Source organism: Lolium rigidum, chromosome 3 (genome assembly GCF_022539505.1).
Source record: "Lolium rigidum isolate FL_2022 chromosome 3, APGP_CSIRO_Lrig_0.1, whole genome shotgun sequence".
Taxonomy (NCBI): domain Eukaryota; kingdom Viridiplantae; phylum Streptophyta; class Magnoliopsida; order Poales; family Poaceae; genus Lolium; species Lolium rigidum.
In genome coordinates, this window is record NC_061510.1 from 333,658,425 (window position 1) to 333,681,037 (window position 22,613).

The 22,613-nt window shown below is 49.1% G+C and overlaps 1 protein-coding gene across 1 annotated transcript; it reads right to left on the reverse strand.

Annotated features, from left to right (window-relative positions):
- Positions 1-14,384: 14,384 nt before the first annotated feature.
- On the reverse strand, positions 14,385-15,430 carry LOC124697069 (probable carboxylesterase 15). The gene has a single exon (XM_047229707.1). It carries the CDS (start codon positions 15,390-15,392, stop codon positions 14,385-14,387), a length of 1,008 nt encoding a protein of 335 aa, XP_047085663.1. The 5' UTR covers positions 15,393-15,430.
- Positions 15,431-22,613: the final 7,183 nt, after the last annotated feature.

Consider the following 22,613-nt stretch of genomic DNA (forward strand, 5'->3'; position numbering starts at 1 on the left):
TAAATGCAAGTAAACTAATTTTTTTGTGTTTTCGATATAGCAAACAAGATAGCAAATAAAGTAAAACTAGCAACTAATTTTTTTGTATTTTGATATAGTGCAGCAAACAAAGTAGTAAATAAAATAAAGCAAGACAAAAACAAAGTAAAGAGATTGAGAAGTGGAGACTCCCCTTGCAGCGTGTCTTGATCTCCCGGCAACGGCGCCGGAAAATATGCTTGATGGCGTGTATTTCACACGTTCGTTGGGCAACCCCAAGAGGAAGGTATGATGAGCACAGCGAGCAAGTTTTCCCTCGAAAGAAACCAAGGTTTATCGAACCGGGAGGAGCCAAGAAGCACGTTGAAGGTTGATGGCGGCGAGATGTAGTGCGGCGCAACACCGGAGATTCCGGCGCCAACGTGGAACCTGCACAACACAACCAAACTACTTTGCCCCAACGAAACAGTGAGGTTGTCAATCTCACCGGCTTGCTTGTAACAAAGGATTAACCGTATTGTGTGGAATATGATTGTTTGCGAGAGAAAACGAGTAGAACAAGTATTGCGGTAGATTGTATTTCGATAAAGAGAATTGGACCGGGGTCCACAGTTCACTAGAGGTGTCTCTCCCATAAGACGAACGAGCATGTTGGGTGAACAAATTACGAGTTGGGCAATTGACAAATAAAGAGAGCATGACAATGCACATACATATCATGATGAGTATAGTGAGATTTAATTGGGCATTACGACAAAGTACATAGACCGCCATCCAACTGCATCTATGCCTAAAAAGTCCACCTTCAGAGTTATCATCCGAACCCCCTCCGGTATTAAGTTGCAAAGCAACGGACAATTGCATTAAGTATGGTGCGTAATGTAATCAACAACTACATCCTTAGACATAGCATCAATGTTTTATCCCTAGTGGCAACAGACACAACACAACCTTAGAACTTTCACATCCTTGTCCCAGGTGTCAATGCGGGCATGAACCCACTATCGAGCATAAGTACTCCCTCTTGGAGTTAAAAGCATCTACTTGGCCGAGCATCTACTAATAACGGAGAGCATGCAAGATCATAAACAACACATAAGCATAACTTTGATAATCAACATAACAAGTATTCTCTATTCATCGGATCCCAACAAACGCAACATATAGAATTACATATAGATGATCTTGATCATGATAGGCAGCTCACAAGATCCGACAATGATAGCACAATGGGGAGAAGACAACCATCTAGCTACTGCTATGGACCCATAGTCCAGGGGTAGACTACTCACTCATCACTCCGGAGGCGACCATGGCGGTGTAGAGTCCTCCAGGAGATGATTCCCCTCTCCGGCGGGGTGCCGGAGGCGATCTCCGGGATCCCCGAGATGGGATCGGCGGCGACGGCGTCTCGGTAATGTTTTCCGTATCGTGGCTCTCGGTGCTGGGGGTTTCGTCACGGAGGCTATTTGTAGGCGGAAGGGCAGGTCAAGAGGCGGCACAGGGGGCCCACACCACGGGCCGGCGCGGCCAAGGGGGGCCGCGCCGCCCTAGGGTTTGGCGCCCCGTGGCCCCTCTTCGTCTCTCCTTCGGACTTCTGGAAGCTTCGTGAGAAAATAGGCCTCCGGGCTTTTATTTCGTCCAATTCCGAGAATATTTCTTTACTAGGATTTCTGAAACCAAAAACAGCGAAATGACAGCAATCGGCACTTCGGCATCTTGTTAATAGGTTAGTTCCAGAAAATGCACGAATATGACATAAAGTGTGCATAAAACATGTAGATAACATCAATAATGTGGCATGGAACACAAGAAATTATCGATACGTTGGAGACGTATCAGGGCCGATCGCAGGGATCGGCCTTGCCACGTACGTCGATGGATGTTGCTCTTGCTACTCGGTCAGGCCGGTGGATAAGACCAGCCTCACCCCGTTTTTTGTAACCTCGATGCGATCACAGTCGTCCAAACTGATTCCAGAGAGCGGCTCTTGGCCTTCCGAGTCCCAAATATTCATGCCAGCTATTGAGACCTCGATCGAGTCGTCTGCATGGACGACCTCCACCTCATCTCCATCCCATTGTATCGAACCTTGGTGCATTGTAGATGGAATGCAGCAGTTGGCGTGGATCCAATCTCTCCCTAGCAGGACTGCGTAGGTGCTTTTGCTGTCGACGATGAAGAATGATGTAGGGATGGTCTTTCGGCCTACGGTTAAATCCACGTTCAAAACGCCTTGCGTCTCTGATGCTTGGCCGTTGAAGTCGCTTAGTGTGACGTTGGTTTTGATCAGATCTGCATTAGAGCGTCCCAAACGCCGTAACATGGAGTATGGCATTATGTTGGTCGCCGCTCCCGTGTCAACCGGCATCCTGCCGACGGGCTGCCCATTGATATAACCTTTCAGGTACAGGGCCTTCAAATGTTTGTAGCCCTTCTCTCGGGGCTTTTCAAAGATAACTGGCCGTGGACCGCAGTCAAACTGTGCTATCGGCACTTCTTCAGTTTCTGGAGCTCGAAACTCCGAGGGAAGTATGAACACCATGTTTGTGCCAGCCGATGCACTCACATCGGCTTTTGCCTACTTGGGGCGCCATTCTTTCTTCTGTGGACGATTCTCCTCATCCAAAGTTTGCTGAATTTTCATGGCCAGATCGGGCCGCGCTTTCCTCAACGTGTGCAGGTATTGCGCCTCGGCTTGCTCCAAGCTTCGTAGCCGCTGAACCCTACGCTTCTGGGAGTGGCTGAGTCCATCAGGACACCACCTTGGCCGGTGGTATCTATCCTCATGCTCTTCTTCATCTTCTGACTCCTCAAAGTCTTCATCTTGAGATGACTCAGCCCGTTTGTTCTGTGGTGGGAGAGGCCCCAGACGCTTGAAAACTGAAACTTCTCTCGCGTCCTTCTTCGCCGTCTACACTCGCGGGCAATTGTCGATTGTAGGCAACCGGCTCGATCCTGCATCCCAGCAATGCTTGAAGAAAGGACAGTCCCGAGTGTCTATCCATGTCTTCCTGCTCCCTTGACCTCCCCTTAGCGCGGCGCTCATATCCTTCGTCGTCTCTATCATACCGACGATATCTTCCATTGTTTACGTCAGACCGATGATATCTTTCGTCATCTCTGTCGTACTGCCGACGTCGGTCATACTGACGTTCATACTTGTTAAGGAGATGTGCGGAGAATGGTCGTTGATATCGCACGCTTCTGACTTGTTCCTCTGTGAGGTACCGTCTGTCATCATATCGGGGCCGGTCGCGTGGGCCGGCCTCCTCGTTTTCCTTGCCACGGGCATGCACAGGCCCTACCATGTTAACATCAAATGAGAAATGTGGCGGATGCCTCGTGGGGTGATTGAATTCCACCATGTTGACGCCAGGGAACGGATGTGTGTCCACTTTCATGGTAAACTGCCCAAAGATCAATCGGCCTTGCTCTATCGCCGTTTGGATCTGCCGACGAAACTCTTTGCAGTCATTGGTGGTATGGGTGGACGAGTGATGCCACTTGCAGTACGGTCTTCCGTTCATTTCTTGCGCCGTAGGGATTTTATGGCCTTCGGGTAACTTCAGCTGTTTTTCCTTCAGCAATAAATCAAATATCTGCTCAGCTTTGCTCACATCGAAGTCAAACCCTTTTGCAGGCCCTTGTTGTTTCACCCATTTGCGGGACACGGGAGCTGCCCCCGAGCCCATTCAGCCACGGCTACCTCCGGGTCTTCGCAGAATCTTCGGCTTCTTCGTCTCGACCAGGCCTACCGGACGCTTGAACTTGTCCTGTTACAATTCGGGGTGACGCCGCTCATACGATGCTAGTTTCCGGACCATGTGCGCCAATGAAGCGTACTCTACTTGGAAAGCCGGATCCTTGATCGGCGTTGCGAGGCCCAATGCTGCCGGATCGATCGCTTCTTTCTCGGTTAAACGAACCGAATAACATCGGTTCCTAACAGCCCTGAAACGTTGAATGTATTCTGACACCGTTTCTCCCCGCTTCTGCCGCACCTGCGTGAGATCGGCAATGCCAGCCTCGGTATCTTCTGAGTGGTATTGGACATGAAACTGCTCTTCCAGTTGCTTCCACGTCCGGACTGAGTTTGGTGGCCACGAGGTGTACCACCCAAAAGCTGATCCCGTGAGAGATAGCGCAAAAAACCTCACACGTAGCGGATCCGATGCTGAAATCATGCCCAACTGTGCCAAATATCGGCTCACGTGCTCGATCGAGCTAGACCCTTCTGATCCATTGAACTTTGAGAATTCAGGGAGCCGATATTTGGGTGGCAGCGGGATCGAATCATACTCGTCGGGGTACGGCTTGGAATAGCCGATTGTTTTCCTCTTCGGCAGGATGCCGAACTGGTCTCTCAAGATGGTGCTGATCTGTTCCATGGTATGAGCTGCAGGGACCGAGCTCTCATGACTCGTTCCGGTGGCGTATTTAGCTAGCCATGCCTGTTTATCGGCGTCTGCTCCAAGAATCCCTGATGGTACACTCTGGTTCGTGCGCGCTAAGGTATTGCAGTCCGGCACGTACGTGCACACGTATCCATGTGGGATCTCTTTAGGCGGCTCATACAGGAATTGGCCATCGCCAGGATCGCCTCCAACCTTCTAGACGACGTACGCCGGTGAACCCTGTAGTTCTGGAGCTGCAAGCGCGAATGGCAGCGACGGTGCGGTGCCGGAACGGTAGTTCTCCCTGGTGTGTCCCTAGGGTAGGTCCTGACGGGGAGTACTGATGCTTCATGACTTCCTGCACCACGCGAACCGCAACGCTCTCGAAAGCGTTCACCAAGCTCTCAGAATGACGGTGTAGAGAATGAGCCACCATGTAATTAATTTCCTGGCGCATAGCTCTGGTGCGTTCCTCTGAAGGGGTAGACAGATCCACCTCATCAAGAATGCCTTCGGGGGAGAACCCTTTCCACCTGATGCCATGTGAACGGGTCTTCATGAAGGAGCCGATGAGATTGGCTTCCAAGATGGCTTTAATCTCATCATATTTCTTCTTGTGCTCCTCAGGCGGATCTGCGTACGTGGTCGGTTCGCCCACCACCTCATCCGCGATTTAGACATGGTTGCTGCAGATGTCGACGTAGTTGCTGTAGAGTGTCCCACCGGGCGTGCCAGAATGTGTTGCCTACCAAAACCCACCGGCGAGCAGCGACGGGCAACACGTAGAGCCGGGAGGCTCCCAGGACTGCTGGTGGATCCTGGTCCCTCGGGCGACGGCCCGCAATGCCTCTGGCACACGTCCTGGCGGTTGCGAGGGCGTGCCGCCTGACCTATACCTGGTCAGGAAGGTGATGGATTGCTTCGATCAGTTTCCTGCATGGCAAACACGCAAACATTAAATACGAGCCCCGATCGGCTCTTAAGTTGTTCTGTGGATCGGCTCGAGGAGCCGATTGCCCCATGGTCCATGTTGGATTTACGATGACATGGGGATCCTGCTTTATCAATATCAAGTTAAACCAATCTACGACAGTCTAGGGTTTTCACCACATAACCGGAACATCCTACACGTAATTGAGCCTAGCAGATACGTAAGATGATGGAAAACCAGCCCTAAAGAGGCCTAAAAACCAACATGAAGTTGATCCCCGGAACAATCCCTCTAGGGCTTAATAAACCACACCTTACGCACTACCGGATCGTTCAACCCGTTTGCAAGGCCTAACCATGCAGATATCAAACTAATCCTTGTAGAACAAGGAACAACTATAACAGATCGGCTCTACTAAACAAAGATTAAGCAAGATGCTGCTCTTACACCCAAGATAGGTGTAAGGGCAGCTAGATATTGAGGGGCAGCATAGCTAAGCAAGCATATCATAAAAACATCGACATAAGCCCCAAAACATCTACGATAAGGGTGTTGCTCCCCATCAAAAAGGCTTCAGCACGAGCAACACCAACAATGAATAAACTGATACTGCCTAGATCGCAAGATGCGATCTAGGCAGCATGTTGCTTACCCGGGAGAAACCCTCGAAACAAGGGGTGGCGATGCGCCTAGATTGGTTTGTTGTGAACGTGATCGTCCTCCTTTCTCAATAACCCTAGATACATATTTATAGTCCGTGGACTTTCTATCTTGGGAATAAACCCAGCTGTATACGACTAAAGTCTATCTCTTAATTCTAAACATAACACGTAATCTACCATAAAATACAGATACACGGGCAATCTAGCCCAAACTCACGCACAAGGCCGGTTCAGAGATATTTTACGTGCACATCCTCTAAGCCCATCTCGATCACGGCCCATCTCCTGCCCTGGCTAAATACTGGTGATAACACTATTGAACCAAGGTTTTTGTTCAGATTGTTATTCATCATCATATCACCTCTGATCATGTTCCATATGATGTCTCGTGAGTAGTTCGTTTAGTTCTTGAGGACATGGGTGAAGTCTAAATATTAGTAGTGAATTATGTTGGGTAATATTCAATGTTATGATATTTAAGTTGTGGTGTTATTCTTCTAGTGGTGTCATGTGAACGTCGACTACATGATACTTCACCTTTATGGGCCTAGGGGAATACATCTTGTATTCGTTTGCTAATTGTGGGGTTGCCGGAGTGACAGAAACCTAAACCCCGTTGGTATATCGATGCGGGAGGGATAGCGGGATCTAGAGTTTAAGGCTGTGGTTAGATTTATCTTAATTACTTTCTTGTATTTGCGGATGCTTGCAAGGGGTATAATCACAAGTATGTATTAGTCCTAGGAAGGGCGGTGCATTAGCATAGGTTCACCCACACGACACTTATCAAAACAATGAAGATTAATCAGCTATATGAAGCGAAAGCACTAGACTAAATTCTCGTGTGTCCTCAAAAACGTTTGGTCATTATAAGTAAACAAACCGGCTTGTCCTTTGTGCTAAAAAGGATTGGGCCACTCGCTGCAATTATTACTCTCGCATTTTACTACTTGTACTTTACTCATCTGCTATATCAAAACCCCCTGAATACTTGTATGTGAGCATTTACAGTGAATCTTTCATCGAAACTGCTTGTCAACACCTTCTGCTCCTCGTTGGGTTCGACACTCTTATTTATCGAAAGTACTACGATACACCCCCTATACTTGTGGGTCATCATCTACAATCTGTAGGCATTGACAAGTCGATACCTTGTCACTACCCAACTATGTAATTTTCAGGTGCACTATCTTACGGTTTGAACTGCACTTGGCAGCCGTTCACAATTCTTTTTATTTTCCTCATCGAAAAGGCAAACATTTAATTTGAAATAATATATCCATGTTCTGTATTGGTCTATGTCCAACTCATTGAATTTTAAAAGTCATGAGACAATCGAGTTGCCCTAAAATGAATAGCTGCTTGAGACAAAGTTAACTGTAATGGTATAAAAGGAAAACTGTAATGATCCCAAACAACATCAATTTGGTTTATGTTTGCAAAACTGAATAATTTGATAAGCTTTTATTGGGCTACTGCGGCAACACACAGAGGTGCAGGTGCTCATAAAAGTTTATTTTACATGTGGTGACATAAGTATGGAGACAACCGTATTGAGACGTGTATGATTCAACTGGTACACTCACAGATGACAGCACAATAAAGTGACATGACCGAGTCAAAGTATAACTGACCGATTCCTAGCCCTGATAGCGTCTTTTACATTGTAGATGAGGTGCACATAAAGCTATTACTTGAAGTCATCTCATGAATACGAGGAGATAAATGGTTGGGTTGTTTATTTTATGCGTATGATGTCAAATTATAGATTTTTACTTTATGGTGGTACATTTTAGGCAAGTATAATTTTTTAAAATATTATGTGGTCGCTTTTCTATACACTTAATTTTCATATGTTTACACGTACGAATTTTCTTTTTGAGCTGGCCGTGGCGAAGCACGGGCATTCAACTAGTTTTTGTAGAATCTATCCGTACGTGTAGCATTACTGGAACCACATCAATCCGTAGGTAGAGAATCCGTAAGTGTAGGATTATTGGTCACATAACTAGTGGATTTATTTTTGGCCAGAACCACATCATCGTAACCCAACTGGGCCAAGAAAAAAAAACCAGCCCAGCCACGGCCTTGGAGAAACCAAGCCCGAAAACTAAATCTCTTCACCATTTTCAACAGGATTCTAGCCGGAGAAGAAGATCCCAAAATATCTAAAGAGGACTAGCCGTGCTAAGTGGAGTCCTCCCTCTCCAGGATTAGTTAAAATCAATGTTGATGCAACGGTATCCAGGTATCCAGAGGAGAAAATCATGGTTCACTTGTTTGTCGAGATGAGCATGGTAAATTTCTGGGTGCTTCCCGGACAGTCAGGGCCATCTCTGATCCTGCAACTCTGGAAGCCATGGTGTCGTTGCCTATTCGACGGTACATCGAAGTAGGGATCCTCACGAGGGGGAGAAGAAGTATGGGCCATCGGGCGGAGAGTCCTCGGGACGGTGGTACGCGATTCACCCAGCTTCGGAACACCTGCACCATGACAGAGCCTACTGCTGCTTGTCTAGAATTATCTGGGCCCTTTCGCGTTATTACAATGAGTTGTGGTTGTGCCTTTAGGGCTCCCGGGATCCGGCTTATAAAGGCGCCAGGATCTAGGGTTTACACGGAGAGTCCTAGCCGGAATTCAAGTTGCCTAACTACAGAATATTACATTGTCGTGTACGTCAAGGATCCGCCTTTCCTTATACGCCGTACTGGATCCGGCTACCCCTGATGGGCCAGGCCGGATCCGACTTCCAGAGTTGGTCGGTGGATCCGGCTCCTCGTTCCTGGGCTGGACTTCATCCATCTTGATCTACAACAACTAGGCCGCCCGATGGGCCATACGCCACCATCACCATCTATGGGCCACCCGGGCTTGTCAGATCTAGCCACCGTCGATGGTACACCCGTGAAGTATACCCACAACAGTAGCCCCCAGAGTTCTCCAAGATTCACCTCTTATTTCCTCCTTACTCGAACCATCTTCATGTGTGACAATCTTCTCGGAAACATGGGGAAACTTGAAGAACTCCGACTTCTTGAAACTTCCCTTTCCAGCTTTCATGCCAGAAAGATCCTTCATCCCACGGGACTTCATCCATCGACCTCATTATGACAACGAGTCTCCGGGTTACTACCCTGCAGAGATAATGACTTATCATTTAAAAAATTTACCCGGAACCTTGATAAGGTTCAAACGGTTCCACCAATCTTGGCGCCATTTTTGGGTAATTTGAACGGTAACTCGATCCTTAGCCATTTTTACCGCCAGGGTTTTCGACACGTGTCCATCATCCAACGATGCGACGCTTGCGTTTCGACCACAGGATGCGGAGCACGAATCACATCCCGCGCCTATAAATATCCTCACCGCACACTCTAATCACCCCATTCTCCCCCGTTTCACCTCTCACTCGAGCGCCGCCACCGAGCTTCTGCTTCCGCCGCACCGGAGTCTGCCGGAGTTAGCGCCGCCACGTCGAGTTCTTCGTGTTCTTAACCTCGGCGAGCCACCGCAGCAAATACCTCGTCGCCGGCGTCTCCGACCACCGTAGCAGCCATCTCCGGTAAGCTTCACGACCTCAAGCTTTTTCATCGGCATCGGTAGGGATGACTAGTGTGTAGCGGTAGTTCTGACTAAATTAGTTTATCTTCAATTGTAGATGTCTTCTTCTACTCCGCCTCCAACGCAGTCGGAACCGATCGCGGCTACGCCAATCTCTTCCGCCCCTCCGCCATTCATCCCCGTCCAGCTGGATCCTAACAAGGGATCCGACAAGACCGTTGAGGGAGCCACTTCTAATCCGGCGGACTTAGCCGGAAAGAAACAAATGGAGAAGAAAGTGGAGGAAGCCGCCGCTAAGAAATCGAAGGCCCGATCTCGCGAAGACGAGGTTAAGGGGCAATGGTGGCCCTGCACCACCACCAAAGATGAACTCCGCAGCTTCGGGGCGGAGGGATTTATCAAGCCCGGATCCTGGAGAGTGGTTCCGGGAGACCTATGCCCGGCGCCCGAAGCCGGAGAATGGGTGTTGACAAGGGCGTTGGTGGAACGCGGATTTTCCTTGCCCCCGAGTGATTTCTTCTCGGAAATCCTCGAGGCCTACAAGCTGCAACCCCACAACATCACCCCCAACAGCGTCCTCGCCATCACCAACCACGTCGCTTTATGCGAGGGTCATCTCCGGGTAACACCGGACTTAGCCCTCTTTCAATATTTTTTCTCCGTCAAAAAGAAGATGGTCCCGCAGACTTCCTCGCTCACCACCTGCGGGAGCATTACCTTCAAGATCCGCCCCGGCCGCGTCTACCCTCACACGGATCGTCATGAGTCTGTGAGGTACTGGTTTGGGGGGTTCATTTACGTGAAGGACATCTCGGATCCGGCCAGCCCGAAGACTTTGCCGGCATTCAAGGACGGGCCCGCCAGCGAGACCCCCGCCTGGACTAACTGCCCGCATATCTTCGAGTCGCCTACGCTGACAAGGATGGTAAGGCAGATCTGCAAGCTGACGGAGTCTGGCTTGTCGGGGAAAGACCTGGCGCTCTCCTGGTTCACCAAGCGGATCCAGCCTCTCCAACATCGTGATCGTCTGATGTATGAGTACAGCGGCCGCGACGACACCATGCGCGCCACCAAGGACAACCTTTCCTCCGATGCCCTGGACAAGCGGCTCCGGGTTATGATCAAAATTCTGCATGACGTTCACTCTCACGTGTGTCATTTTGACATATTCACGGATGGTGCCGGCACCGCAGTAAGTCTTCCGACTAATCATCATTTCCTTTTTATGCCTGCGAATTTGTGTAAGGACTTTATCTTGTGTACACAGCTCGAAGCCCTTGAAGAAAAGGATCTTGGGAACCCGACCCGGGTCCCGCACTCCGGCACCACGAACCCGGAAGGAGCGTCTGACGCGGAAATTCTTGAGGGCCCTCCTCCCGCAAAGCGGAAGAGAGGCACAACCTCCGAGTTGGCACCCAAACATGCGCGCGAGGCTCCGAGCGTCGCGGCCACCAAGAAGCTCGAAAAGGAGAAACAACGCCTCAAGGAGATCGACACCGGCAAAGGCTCGCAAGCTAGCCTCGAGTGGTTCTTCACCAAGCCTGGGTAATAACTCAACTTCCGACTTACTCCTTACGCAACTTATCTCAAAATCTGCTAAGTGTCATGCTCTTTTCATCATGCAGCAAAGTTGCCGGAAGCAAGCCCAAGAAGAAGAAGATCAAGCCCTCTCCTCTATGCCTGTTACCTCGGAAGTGGAGGTTCCGCCTGAGCCCTCCTCCTCTGCAGCTCCAGATCCGAAGAATGTCATCAATCCTGATGATATTCCGGAGCCTACCGCAGATTCCGACAAAAGACGCCTCCTCGTCCAAACCTCCACCTGAAGAGCCCGAATCCACCTCGGCTAAAGCTACGGCTAATGATGCCACAAAGAAGTTGTTGCTAAGGGGTGCCACAGGTACGCCCCAAATGCACCCACATTTGTTTTCGGTATTTCGAAAAGCTCCCCTACACCAGCTTCATACGGAAATGACCAACTTGATGAATGAAGTGTGGGGGTCGGCGGAGACGGAGCAACAAGACCTAGCAACCCTAGAGGAAAATCTTCGGGTCTCCTTTGCCAAGCACAAAGCCGTACGCGAGGTAACACTAGCCCCCAAGCATTGATTTAGATATTTTCCGAGTTAAATTTGTGAACTGATGCTTAAACTGTATTATCTTGTTTGCAATTTGGCCGAAACTTTGAAATTTTCCAGCACAAGAAGAAATTTAACTTCGTGTCCAGCCTTTTAAATTTCTGGCTAACCATTCCTACTTCTTCACAGAACACCCATCAACTGCACGAGGACCCGCGGACGCAAGTTCTGGAGCAGAAGGCGAAGATTGAGAGGCTGAACAAAAAGGAGGCGGAGGACCGGCAGGCCATCAACTCCTTGAGACCCGTTTGAAGAACAACAAGGGTATGTTTTTTCGTCTTACTATAGGTTCCTCAACGCGCTCTTTGTTATTTGAATATGTCTGTTTACTTTGAACTTGCTTTCCGCCTTACAGAACAACCTGCCAAGCGCCCCTCCATCGATGCAATCTCCACCAAGCTCGAAGTGCTGAAATCCGAGCATGCATCCCTCAAGCAATCCCTCAAGGAGTCTCACGAACATGAGACTAAAACCAAAAAAGAGCTAGAGGAAAAGCATGCTCAGGAAATGACGGAGATGGCCGAGAAGCTTAAGACTAGCAACAACAGAGTTAAAACTCTGGCGTCTAAGATCAAGGCTTATGAGGCGGAGGCGACGGATGTCGATGAGCTGATCTTCCGTAAGGACTTCACGTTTCCGGCATTTTTTTGTACTCTTCTCTTCCCAACCTAGAATCTGATCGCATGATACTTTGTGTATCTCAGCGTATCTGGGATTTGAATGGAAGCAAGATACCGAAATCTCCAGGACTGAAGCCTACGAGGAAGCCAAGAATTCAATTGACGACCTCATTGAAGCTTGTCGTGGCATTGCCCAGAAACTGTCCCTAAAGAAGGCCCGCACCACTATCATCGATAAGATGATGAAGCTAGTGAAGATAGTGACGGATATGATCGGGGACTGGGAAGAGTCCTCAGCTCGCGGAAACTCAGGGTTTTGACACGCTCTTTTCCCAGCGAGTGGATCACTCATCGTGGTACAATAAGCATGACATTCCAACTGGCTTCTCCGACGATGAGGAAGATGACGAGGCGGAAGGCTCCGGGTCCAGCGTGCATCAGTCAGACGATGACTCAGGCGATGCTTTCGGCAAGGACGGCACGTACCAAGCCTCTGACGATAATCCGGACTCTTCCTTGTGATTCCTGAAAAACAATGAGATGCATCATTTTGGCCCCTGTGTGGGTTTGTAAACGAAACATATGCATGTGGGCGGAAAAAACTTATCCTGCAATCCATTTAAATTATATATGCATGTTTCGTTTGTTTGGAAAGCAAGTGCTAGTTTCTAAGTTTTTCCGACTTATTTATTTGACCTTCCATGAGCCGGAAGACCTTTAGCCGGAAACGCTCGCCGACGGCGACGAAGCCCAATGGCGATCTGTCAATAACCGCGGAAACAAGCCTCCAGCCAAGGTACCGGAAATCACTACCAGGGATTCATAAGTTCGCAACGAAAAAACTTATCCACCAGAAAACTTAAGCTCACGTCCTAAAGGACGATTTTGAAAATCACAACTTTTATACACGCTTAGGTGAAAACATCTAGCTCTGCGGTTTTAGTCGGAAAACATACACGATCTAAAAATGAACAAGTAAAGGAGGTAAAAGACTCAAAGAGTGAACCATATATTTTATTTCATTGATCATGTATCATAACTATTACAAATTACAAAGTATGTAATGCGAAAATTTCTAAATGTAGAAAGGACGTAGTTGTGCTATGTTCCAGGGACGGTCTGTTTCATCGTATACATCACCCGGATCCTCCCACTTGCATTTCCGATGCCAGTTGGCAGGTTTATCCTTTAACTCGCGGACATCAACGAGGTAATAAGATCCGTTGTGCAGCACTTTGCTGATGACGAAAGGTCATTCCCACGGAGATTGCAACTTATGCTCTTTCACCTGTTGAAGGCGGAGGACCAAATCACCTTCCTTAAACGAGCGATTCCGAACTCGACGGCTATGATAGCGTTGGAGTTTCTGCTGGTAGATGGTGGAACGTTGATCAGCTAGGTTCCGAGCTTCTTTGATCAGGTCCACAGATAGCTGTCGAGCCTCGTCAGCAGTTTCTTCGCTGTAGGTGAAAACTCGCGGGGAATCATGAATGATGTCGGAGGTGATTTTTCCCTAATGGTTCAGGTGCTAAGGCTGCTGTGATACGGGATGATCACGGTGAAGCGATTGGTGGCGGGACTTGGCTGTTAATGAATATCTTAAGTTCGCTTCTGCTGAAGCAGTGGCTTTGAAGAATGGCATGATATTGCTGGAAAATATTGGATGTTCTCCTGTAGTGGTAGAATCAAATAGTTTGGACTTGATTACAGCATGTAATGGAGAAGCCGAGCTTTGGAGCCCATATTTAGTAGTTCTGGTAGATTGTTCTCAAATTGCACCAAGAATTGAAAGGATTTCTTTTCAGCATTGTCCTAGGGAAGCAAACAAGACGGCGCACAATCAAGCTAGATTAAGTTTTTGATAAATATTCTGAACGATGTAACTGTACTGAATTTGTGAAAGCAGCAAGTTTAAGACGCACTCTTTTCTTTACCAGACACTCTTTTCTTTACCAGGGTATCGAAGGGGACTGAAAGGATTTTAATAAGGCAGGTTGCTAGTTTAATATATTATCGTTTATTTTTTTTAAAAAAAAGCTCCCCCGGGGTCCCTGAAAACCCCCTCCCACCCCCAGCGGCCACAGAAAGCATCCGGAAATCACGACGCATCACCGCTCGGTCGCCGTGTGAACCGCCTGAGCACTCGCAGCAGCTCATCGGCCGCCTGGCCGAACGGCCGGAGGACGGAGAAGCTGTGCTGCTCTCCCTCGAACTCGGCGACCTCCACGGCCTTCCCCAGCTTCTTCAGCCTCGCCGCGTACCCGTGCACGTGGTCGCGGAGCACGTCGCTGCCAGGCGCCACGACTAGCGCCGGCGGGAGGTCCACCGGCGCGAGGCTGGGGCTCTCCGGGCCGAACGGGTTGGCCACCGGGTGGTCCCTTTTCGCCCCCACCGGCAGCGACATGTGCCAGAACTGGTCGGACATCTCCACCGTCAGGGACACGTCCGCCGGCGGGTCGGTCTCGGCCGCGGTGCGCTCGGCGCCGCCGAAGAACGCGGAGAGGAGGACGTATCCGACGACGCGCACCGGGCTGACCGCGAGCTGCCCGGACGCGACCTGGACGGTGACGTGGTGCGCCAGGTTGGCGCCGGCCGATACGCCGGAGACGAACGTCCGCGCGAAGTCGGCCGACTCCGCCAGCCACGGGTCGGCGCCGGCGCCAGCTCCGAGCTCGGTCTGGCCGCGCAGCCACGAGAGGAAATCCGCGCCGTCATGGATGGCGGCGGGGAGGCGGTGTTCCGGGGCGAGGCGGTACTGGACGGAGAGCACAACGGCGGGAAGCTCTTGGGCGGCGCGGAGGCAGAAGGAGTGGAAGTAGGGCTGAGTGAACGAGCCCATGCAGTAGCCGCCGCCGTGGAAGTACACCAGCACCGGGAGCTTGCTGCTGCCGCTGCCGGCCAGCGGCGCCGGCCTGTACACGCGGACCCTCAGGCCGCGCACCGCGTGGTACACCACGTCTTTCCACTGCACGCCTGGGACGTCGGGGTACGCCTCCTTTGGCTGGAGGACGGGCTCGTCGCCGCGGACGACGGTGCCGTCGCTCAGGATCTGGACGATGCCGAACAAGTCCTCTACGACGCGCGGTGCCGTGTCGCCGCCGGACATGGTGAGTACCTGTGGTCGACCGATGCCCTTCAGGTCGTCGATCGTCGGCTCGTCGATCGCGCTTTCTGAACCGATGGTTGAGGCATACGGAGTACAGTATTTATCTCTTTTCTCCAAGGCTGGATGGATCGAGGAAGGTTCCTGTGTCGTGCTGCCAGATTAGATCACACTTCTCCAAAACTGTGGGCCGAGATCTGAGGTCTCGAAAATTCAGAACTTTCTTGCTTGAGGCCCACTTTTGCATTTGGTGATTCATTTGGAGTACGACTATAAAACAATAATACTAGACCTACAGGGAAGTTTTCTTACGAACAAATGTTACGGAATGAAGTGGAGGCGCGAGTACAGTTACTTATAGAGCACGAGTACAATTGCACACATGAGGAAGTACAGTTATGTATAGAGCACGAGTATAACTACACATGAGCGAGTACTGGTACAGAATTACAACTGCACACACGAATAAGTATAGGTACAAAAGTACAGTTGCACACACGAGAAAATATAGGTAGAGTCGCGCACACAAGTAAGTACAGTTACCGAGTAAAGAAAAAAACTGCACCAAATACACTAAAAACAGAAGTACTTATCAGTTCAACCACGAGTACAATTAGATACACATCACGAGTACAACCATACTAGTATTGGAAGTACGGAAAAAAAAATATCTCAAAACCTATTAATATGGATCTAATTTTAAAGATCTCGACGCGAGAATCTCAAAAATGAAAACGGTTCCTGATTTGAACTTAGGATATTCAAGATATTTCATTTTGAAAAAACGAGCCTAAAAAATAAAGGAAAAAGCTTACACAACTCAGCCCCCCTCAGTCTTTTCTCTCCTCCCTTATCCCCACCTTGCTTCCTTTTACGATACGTGGCGAGCAGATAGATCACTTCCCAGGTATTTTCTGACACCACAACGCGATATTTGTCGCATGCGGAGCGAGTTATCTTCCCTTCGCGTAGATCGACCTTTTTCTAACGATTTCGGATTGCTACTGATACAAGTAGTTTCGTTACAATGCATGCGACTCAGCAGCTTCCAACTGAATTTTCCATGCGCGCGTGATACACTACCGTCGGGCCGCTCTCTTTTTCGACACACGGCAGAAGGCAGCGATCGATTGAGGTTCTTCCTCTGATCCTGACTACCAATGTCGCCAGTTGGGCATACGTCGGTTTCAGGTGGGAGCTTTGCCGTCCTACTCCTCAGTCCTACGATGCGGCCGCTTTTCTTTAAAAAAAATGCAAAAAAATTGTCATTTTTATTGACTAAGTAGAACGCATAAGGGCATGTCCAACGGGACGCTTATACAGACGCTAAGGAAATAAATCCCGGTCGTTCGCAGTTAACGAGCAAATATCCTGGCGCTCCTGCCGCGTCGTTGGTTAAGTTGGAGGCGGGCGCTTGGACAGACTCGCGTGCGCGCCTGAGGAGATTTTAGTTGCAAGCAGCAAGGCGCTTGACTAAACTAGCCTTTACGCGTTGGAAGCTCGTAGGCTTAGCAAGACTGAGTTGTTTAAGCGCCTGTATAAGAGTCTTGCATTGAACATAGCATCTCCAATCGCGTTCCCCAAAGCGTACTCAAAGCAATTTGGGGCGCGGACAAAAAATCCGTTCCAGCCGCGTCCCCTAAAGCCCATTTTTGTCCGGCGCGGCTCGATACGGTGTCCGGCGCCCCGAGCCCGTCCCCGTCCCACCGGGGACGCCGAACACAACGAAAAGCGAGGCGGGGAGTGGCGGGGCCGACCCGTCAGCGGCACAATAAATTTTAACCTAACCGTCGCCTACCTCGTGACGGAAGTTATTGGCGCGCAGCGACGGTGCAGTCCCGCAGCGACGGTGCAGTTCCCGCAGAGGCGCAGCGACGCGTCCCGTCACGCCTAGCTCTGCGTGCCGGCGTTAATGAGCGCCACCGCTCCTCCGCCTCCCTCCGGCCTATAAAAGAGCCGCCTCTCATCGTCCCTCTCACACACAAACCCTACCGCCTCTCTCCCAAACCCTAGCCGCCACCATCTCAACAAGACTCGATGCTATGTCTGGTAGAGGCGGAGGCCGACCTCGCGGCCGTGGTCGTGGTCGTGGCCGCGGCAGAGCTGAACGCTCGCCATCGCCTCCCACGTCGTCGTCTTCATCGTCGGAGATGGACGTGGAGCCGGACGTGCTGTTCGAGTTCGTCCTCGTCCTCAAGGGCGACCCGCGCGGCATCCAGAGGCTGCCGGACTCCTTCGCCGAGTACGTCGCCGGCGACGACCGCCCGCGCACGATGCATCTGCGGGAGGCTTCGTGCGGCTACTACCGGTGGATCGTCGACGCGATCTACGACGCGCGCGGCAAGATGTACCTCAACATCGGCTAGGAGCAGTTCGCGTGCCACCACAGCCTCGAAGCCGGCTTCATCCTCCTGTTCTCCTACTTCGGCGACAGGGACATGAGCGTCAAGGTCTTCGACGAGACGCACTGCCGCCGGGACTACCACGGCGACAGCACTGACGAGGAGGACGACTTATGGTGAAGAGTGTTGTTTCTTCGCAGCGAATACGTGCACGGAAGTTTTTGGATGTTCGTCTCATCGGTAGAACCAACAAGGGCACCATCCTCCCGCTGGATTTCCAGTTTGGGAGACTGGGTGTGCCCTCGAGTGTTCTTTCTTAGCAGCGAACACAGGAAACCTTCGATGCACGGCCTAGTTAGGTTTAGTTTTTTGCAATATTATATATTTGTGTCCACCACGGTTCCAACTATGTATTAGTTAGTGGAAACCATGTTCCTAACTATGTCTTCGTGTAAACCACGTTCCCAATTATGTATTAGTTTGTGGAAATTGAAATAAAAATACCAAAAAAATATTTTAAATGTTTGGGAGGGGGGCGTTTGGGCGACGCGGCTGGGGAGCGACGTCCCCCAAACGCGGCACAAACAAAACACGTCCCCCAAACGCTCAATCCGGCGTGGTTTGGAGGACGCTTTGGGGGACGCGGCTGGAGATGCTCTAAAAACGCCAAAGTAGGGCATTTTGCGGCAGATCGTGTCTTTGAACTAAACCCAGATAATAGTGGTCCATATACTCGTAATAGCTAGGTTTTAGTTCCGCTTTTTAAATAAAACTGCACCGGTCAAACCGATACAAGGTGGAGCGAGAACCTCTTACAAATCAGATCAAAGAAAAAAAAAGAACACAGAAAACCCAGACTTTCCACCGGAGACATTGACACAAGACCAAATCGAGTCAGGGCTCCACGACGACATCCCAAGAGGGTAACGACGCATTGCACCGCCGCCATGAGACAACGGGGTCTAGGGTTTTCACCCGGAGCCATACTGTGGGGCGGATGCCCACAACGACACCGCCAAGAGGGATACGACACGCATCGCCGCCGTTGGCGCTGAGTTTTCACCCGAAAGCATCCGGGCACCACACTCGAGAACTCAGTCGCATGTTGTCTCTAAGTTAGGTTTCCGAAACACGATCTGGGAGTTGCCAAAGCCGAAGCGCCGCCAACATCAGGATCCCCCACGGCCCCACCGTCTGCTCCTCACCATCCCATGACCGAAGAGTGAGACCACCACTACCACGTTGCCCGCCGTAGAGCCATCCGCCCAGTGCACCTTCCTGGGCCGCCGCCCCGGCATCCCCACGAACTCGAGCTCATGACTTGATCAGTACACAACCACGCGAATCGGGCAGGGTATGACAACGGCACCATAGGTTGCAACCGTCAGAGTAGACGGCAACCTAGGGGAGGGGATCTGTCCACCGCCACCTGAGGTGCATGCCATCCGGACGCAGTAGCATGGCCGAGTAGGCTTAGATCAGATAGCGGTCCACTTGTGTTGTTGTATAACATCACTAGTAGAGAAACCCCCCTTTAGTACCGGTTCCAAAGGGGCTTTAGAACCGGTTTTGGAACCGGTACCTCCCACCTTTAGTACCGGTTCCTTATGAACCGGTACTAAAGGCTATTTCGTTTAATTTTTTTTAACCAAATTTTTTCATAATTTTTTTTTTATTTTCTTTTTTTCACTCATTTTTTTCAGAATTTCTAGTATTTCCGTTAGTCTCTAACTACACTTAATCCCTAGTCAAATTACTTATCCGTGGTCAAACTTCCCGGTCGGTCACCCATCCTCACACTACTCCCGCACTAGCACGCTTAACTTCCGAGTTCCATCCCGTTTCACTTCCAAGTGCTTCGTGCGCATGTATGTGATAGTAGTATCATATCAATCCTATTAACATGTTGGTCGATGTCACACTTCTTTATTGTTTAAATTCCAAATAATTTTTTTAATAAACAAAAGTAATGATGTAATAATAATGTTGAATAAATAAATAAAATTAACTTTTTAATTTGTATTATTTTTAATTATTTTGTAAATTTAATATTTTTTTTGCCAAACCTAAAACCTGAAAATTTGAAAATATTATAATTTGCTAAAAGTCATAGTAATATTCTGGGATTCAAAAAATCTTATAATTATTAATTTTAATTTAATAAAAAATAAAAATATATAAAATTCTAAATTTCTGGAAAAAAACTAAAATCTTCCTGCTTTCATATTTTCATTTGGAATTTTGAGAATCTAAAAATTCTAAAAATAGGCTAGGTCGGATTTTTTTGATATATTATACTTTTTTTTCGACGTCGTATGCAAAAGTTATTGCGGTTTTACCATTTTTCAAAACTTTTTTGCAAAAAAAGTGAAAATTCGAATTTGGAAATTTTCCCTAATAGTAGGTTGCATAACATACAAGAATCTGAAAACATTTTATTTTTTGAATTTTCTATCATTTTCTTTTCTATTTTACAGTGTCAAAAAAGGCGATCCACGGGGGGGGGGGGGGGGTGGAGCTGCGTGGGGGAGCAGAAAAACCTTTAGTACCGGTTCGTGTCACGAACCGGTACTAAAGATTTTTCAGCTGACGCGAACCCTTTAGTACCGGTTCGTGTCACGAACCGGTACTAAAGATCCTTTGGAACCGGTACTAAAGGTATGGACAATGCAACCGGTACTAATGCACCCTTTAGTACCGGTTCGTAAGGAAACCGGTACTAAAGGCTTGGACGGAAGCCCCTTTTTCTACTAGTGCATATATGCCTCCATGGGCCAATTGGATGCTGCTGCTAAAGTGAGGAAGATGATGAAGGCAACTGGTGTGAAGAAGGAGCCTGCATGTAGTTGGGTTGAGATGGAGAATTCCGTGCACATGTTTGTGGCAAGCGAGGATGCCCATACACGAGCGCAAGAGATATATAAGATGTGGACTGAGATAAGCATGAAGATTAGGAAAGAAGGATATGCTCCTGATATTGATTCTGTTCTTCTGCTCGTAGATGATCGAGGGAGGCAAACTTGCAGTACCACAGCGAGAAGGTCGCCCTCGCATTTGCACTGATACAAATGCCTGCAGGGGCAAGCATTCGGATCACGAAGAATATTAGGATATGTGGGGATTGCCACTCTTTTCGACAAACAACATATATTAATATCAAAGATACCAATTACACCTACCTAGCCTATGCAACAACGCATTGCCCTAGCGGCATTACGGATGCATACAGCCAAAAAAAAGAATTATAGAAAAAAGAAAAGTCCCGCTATGGTGGTTTAATCCTTGAAACAACAGCACTAACACCACCAAGACAACATCATAAGTTCAACTTCTTCAAAAGCGGCGCCTCTAAGAAGGAAACAGTGCACAAGCGATGTCGTCGCTTGATCAAAAATCTGGGTTTTCACCCTGGAGAAGGTCCTCACTCTCAAAACAATGCCTTCAACAAGGCCATTGCCAAGCACAACCAATTAAGACCAGACCTTGGATTTTCATCATAAAAGGTAAGACTTTGGTCTTCTCCTGTGTAGTTGCCCCCACTTGCACGCCGCTGCTCCAAGTCATGAAATACCAAGCCAACTCCTCCTCGCCCCAAAGAATGGAACCTCCATTGCTAGTCATCAGATCCCGTCCTTCATGACATTTTCTGCCAGCACCATGGAACGAGAACATGCCCCAGCAGAGTTTAGAAGCGCTCCGTCTGAAACCAAACAGCCAGAGTAAAACACGGGTGCGCACGACCGAGTCCCACCCGATCCAGCAGTCTCCAGGCGTGAATAACCCATGGAAGATCACCGGCGGCGCCTCCCGGAACCCGTCACTCTAGCCAGATCAATGGGGACACAACTGCGGTAGATCAACATCTTGACGCAAATTGGAATCCTAGGACCGTCGCCATTATTCAGGTCGCACCTCCATGCCGGCGACCATCCCAGGCCGGCCAAGGCTGCCGCCGGAGACACCAAGCGCAGATCGCGTAGTCTGGAGACACCGCACACGCCTAGGCCCCGCCGCAGCCGAGAGCCAGACCTCCACCGCCGTTCGCTGAGAGGCGAGGAGAAGAGGACCTAGGGTTTCCCCCTGCAGCCCGCCCCCACCCCTCCCTCCGCCGCCACTCTGCATTCAGATAATATCTACAAAGTTTATAAAAGGGAGATTGTTGTGAGGGACACTAATAGATTCCACCAGTTAAGTAATGGCTCTTGTTCCTGTGGAAATTACTGGTTATTCTAAGAGTCAGTGTGTTTTATGAATCTACAAGGCCATGGGTTGATTCGGTAACAGCCAACAGGACCTTGTTTACGCACAGGTCGAACCATATCTACTTGATTCTATGTCGACAGAGAAAACAGCATACTGCAGCCCTCAAGATCATTTTCCATTCATTTATTCATGAGGGAGGGAGCACGAAATCACTACGTTTCGTTGTGTATCAATAAGTTTCAGATTCTTGAAACTTGATGAAACTGAATGATATTTGCCAGCACATATCTCAAAGCATGAAACAGTATGTATGACTATATCGGATGTTACAAACATGCACGGGATGTCCGTGCATGGGACAATGGCATTTCTCGAGGGAGGGACTCCAGAAGTTATGTGTTTTTATTCTTGTAGCACAATCACTAAAATTTTGCAGGTCTCAAAAACAACATCATTGGCTCTGTGTGGCTCATGGGTTCCAGAGAGGAAAATGGACCTGCAATTGGAAGTGCAATCTCTGATTGGAAAACACACTTTGAATGGCTTTGTTTCAGGTAAAAATTCTAACAAGTTATCCTGCTCATATGTGCAACAGTTTGCTGATTTCTGGAACTAATTACTACGTCAGATGAAAACTCTTTAGTGAAGGTATAATGTCACCTTGTGCACAATGTCACCT

Excerpts from the sequence above, each read along its gene's own strand:
- LOC124697069 (XM_047229707.1), bottom strand. The coding sequence starts at position 15,392 with ATGTCCGGCGGCGACACGGCACCGCGCGTCGTAGAGGACTTGTTCGGC.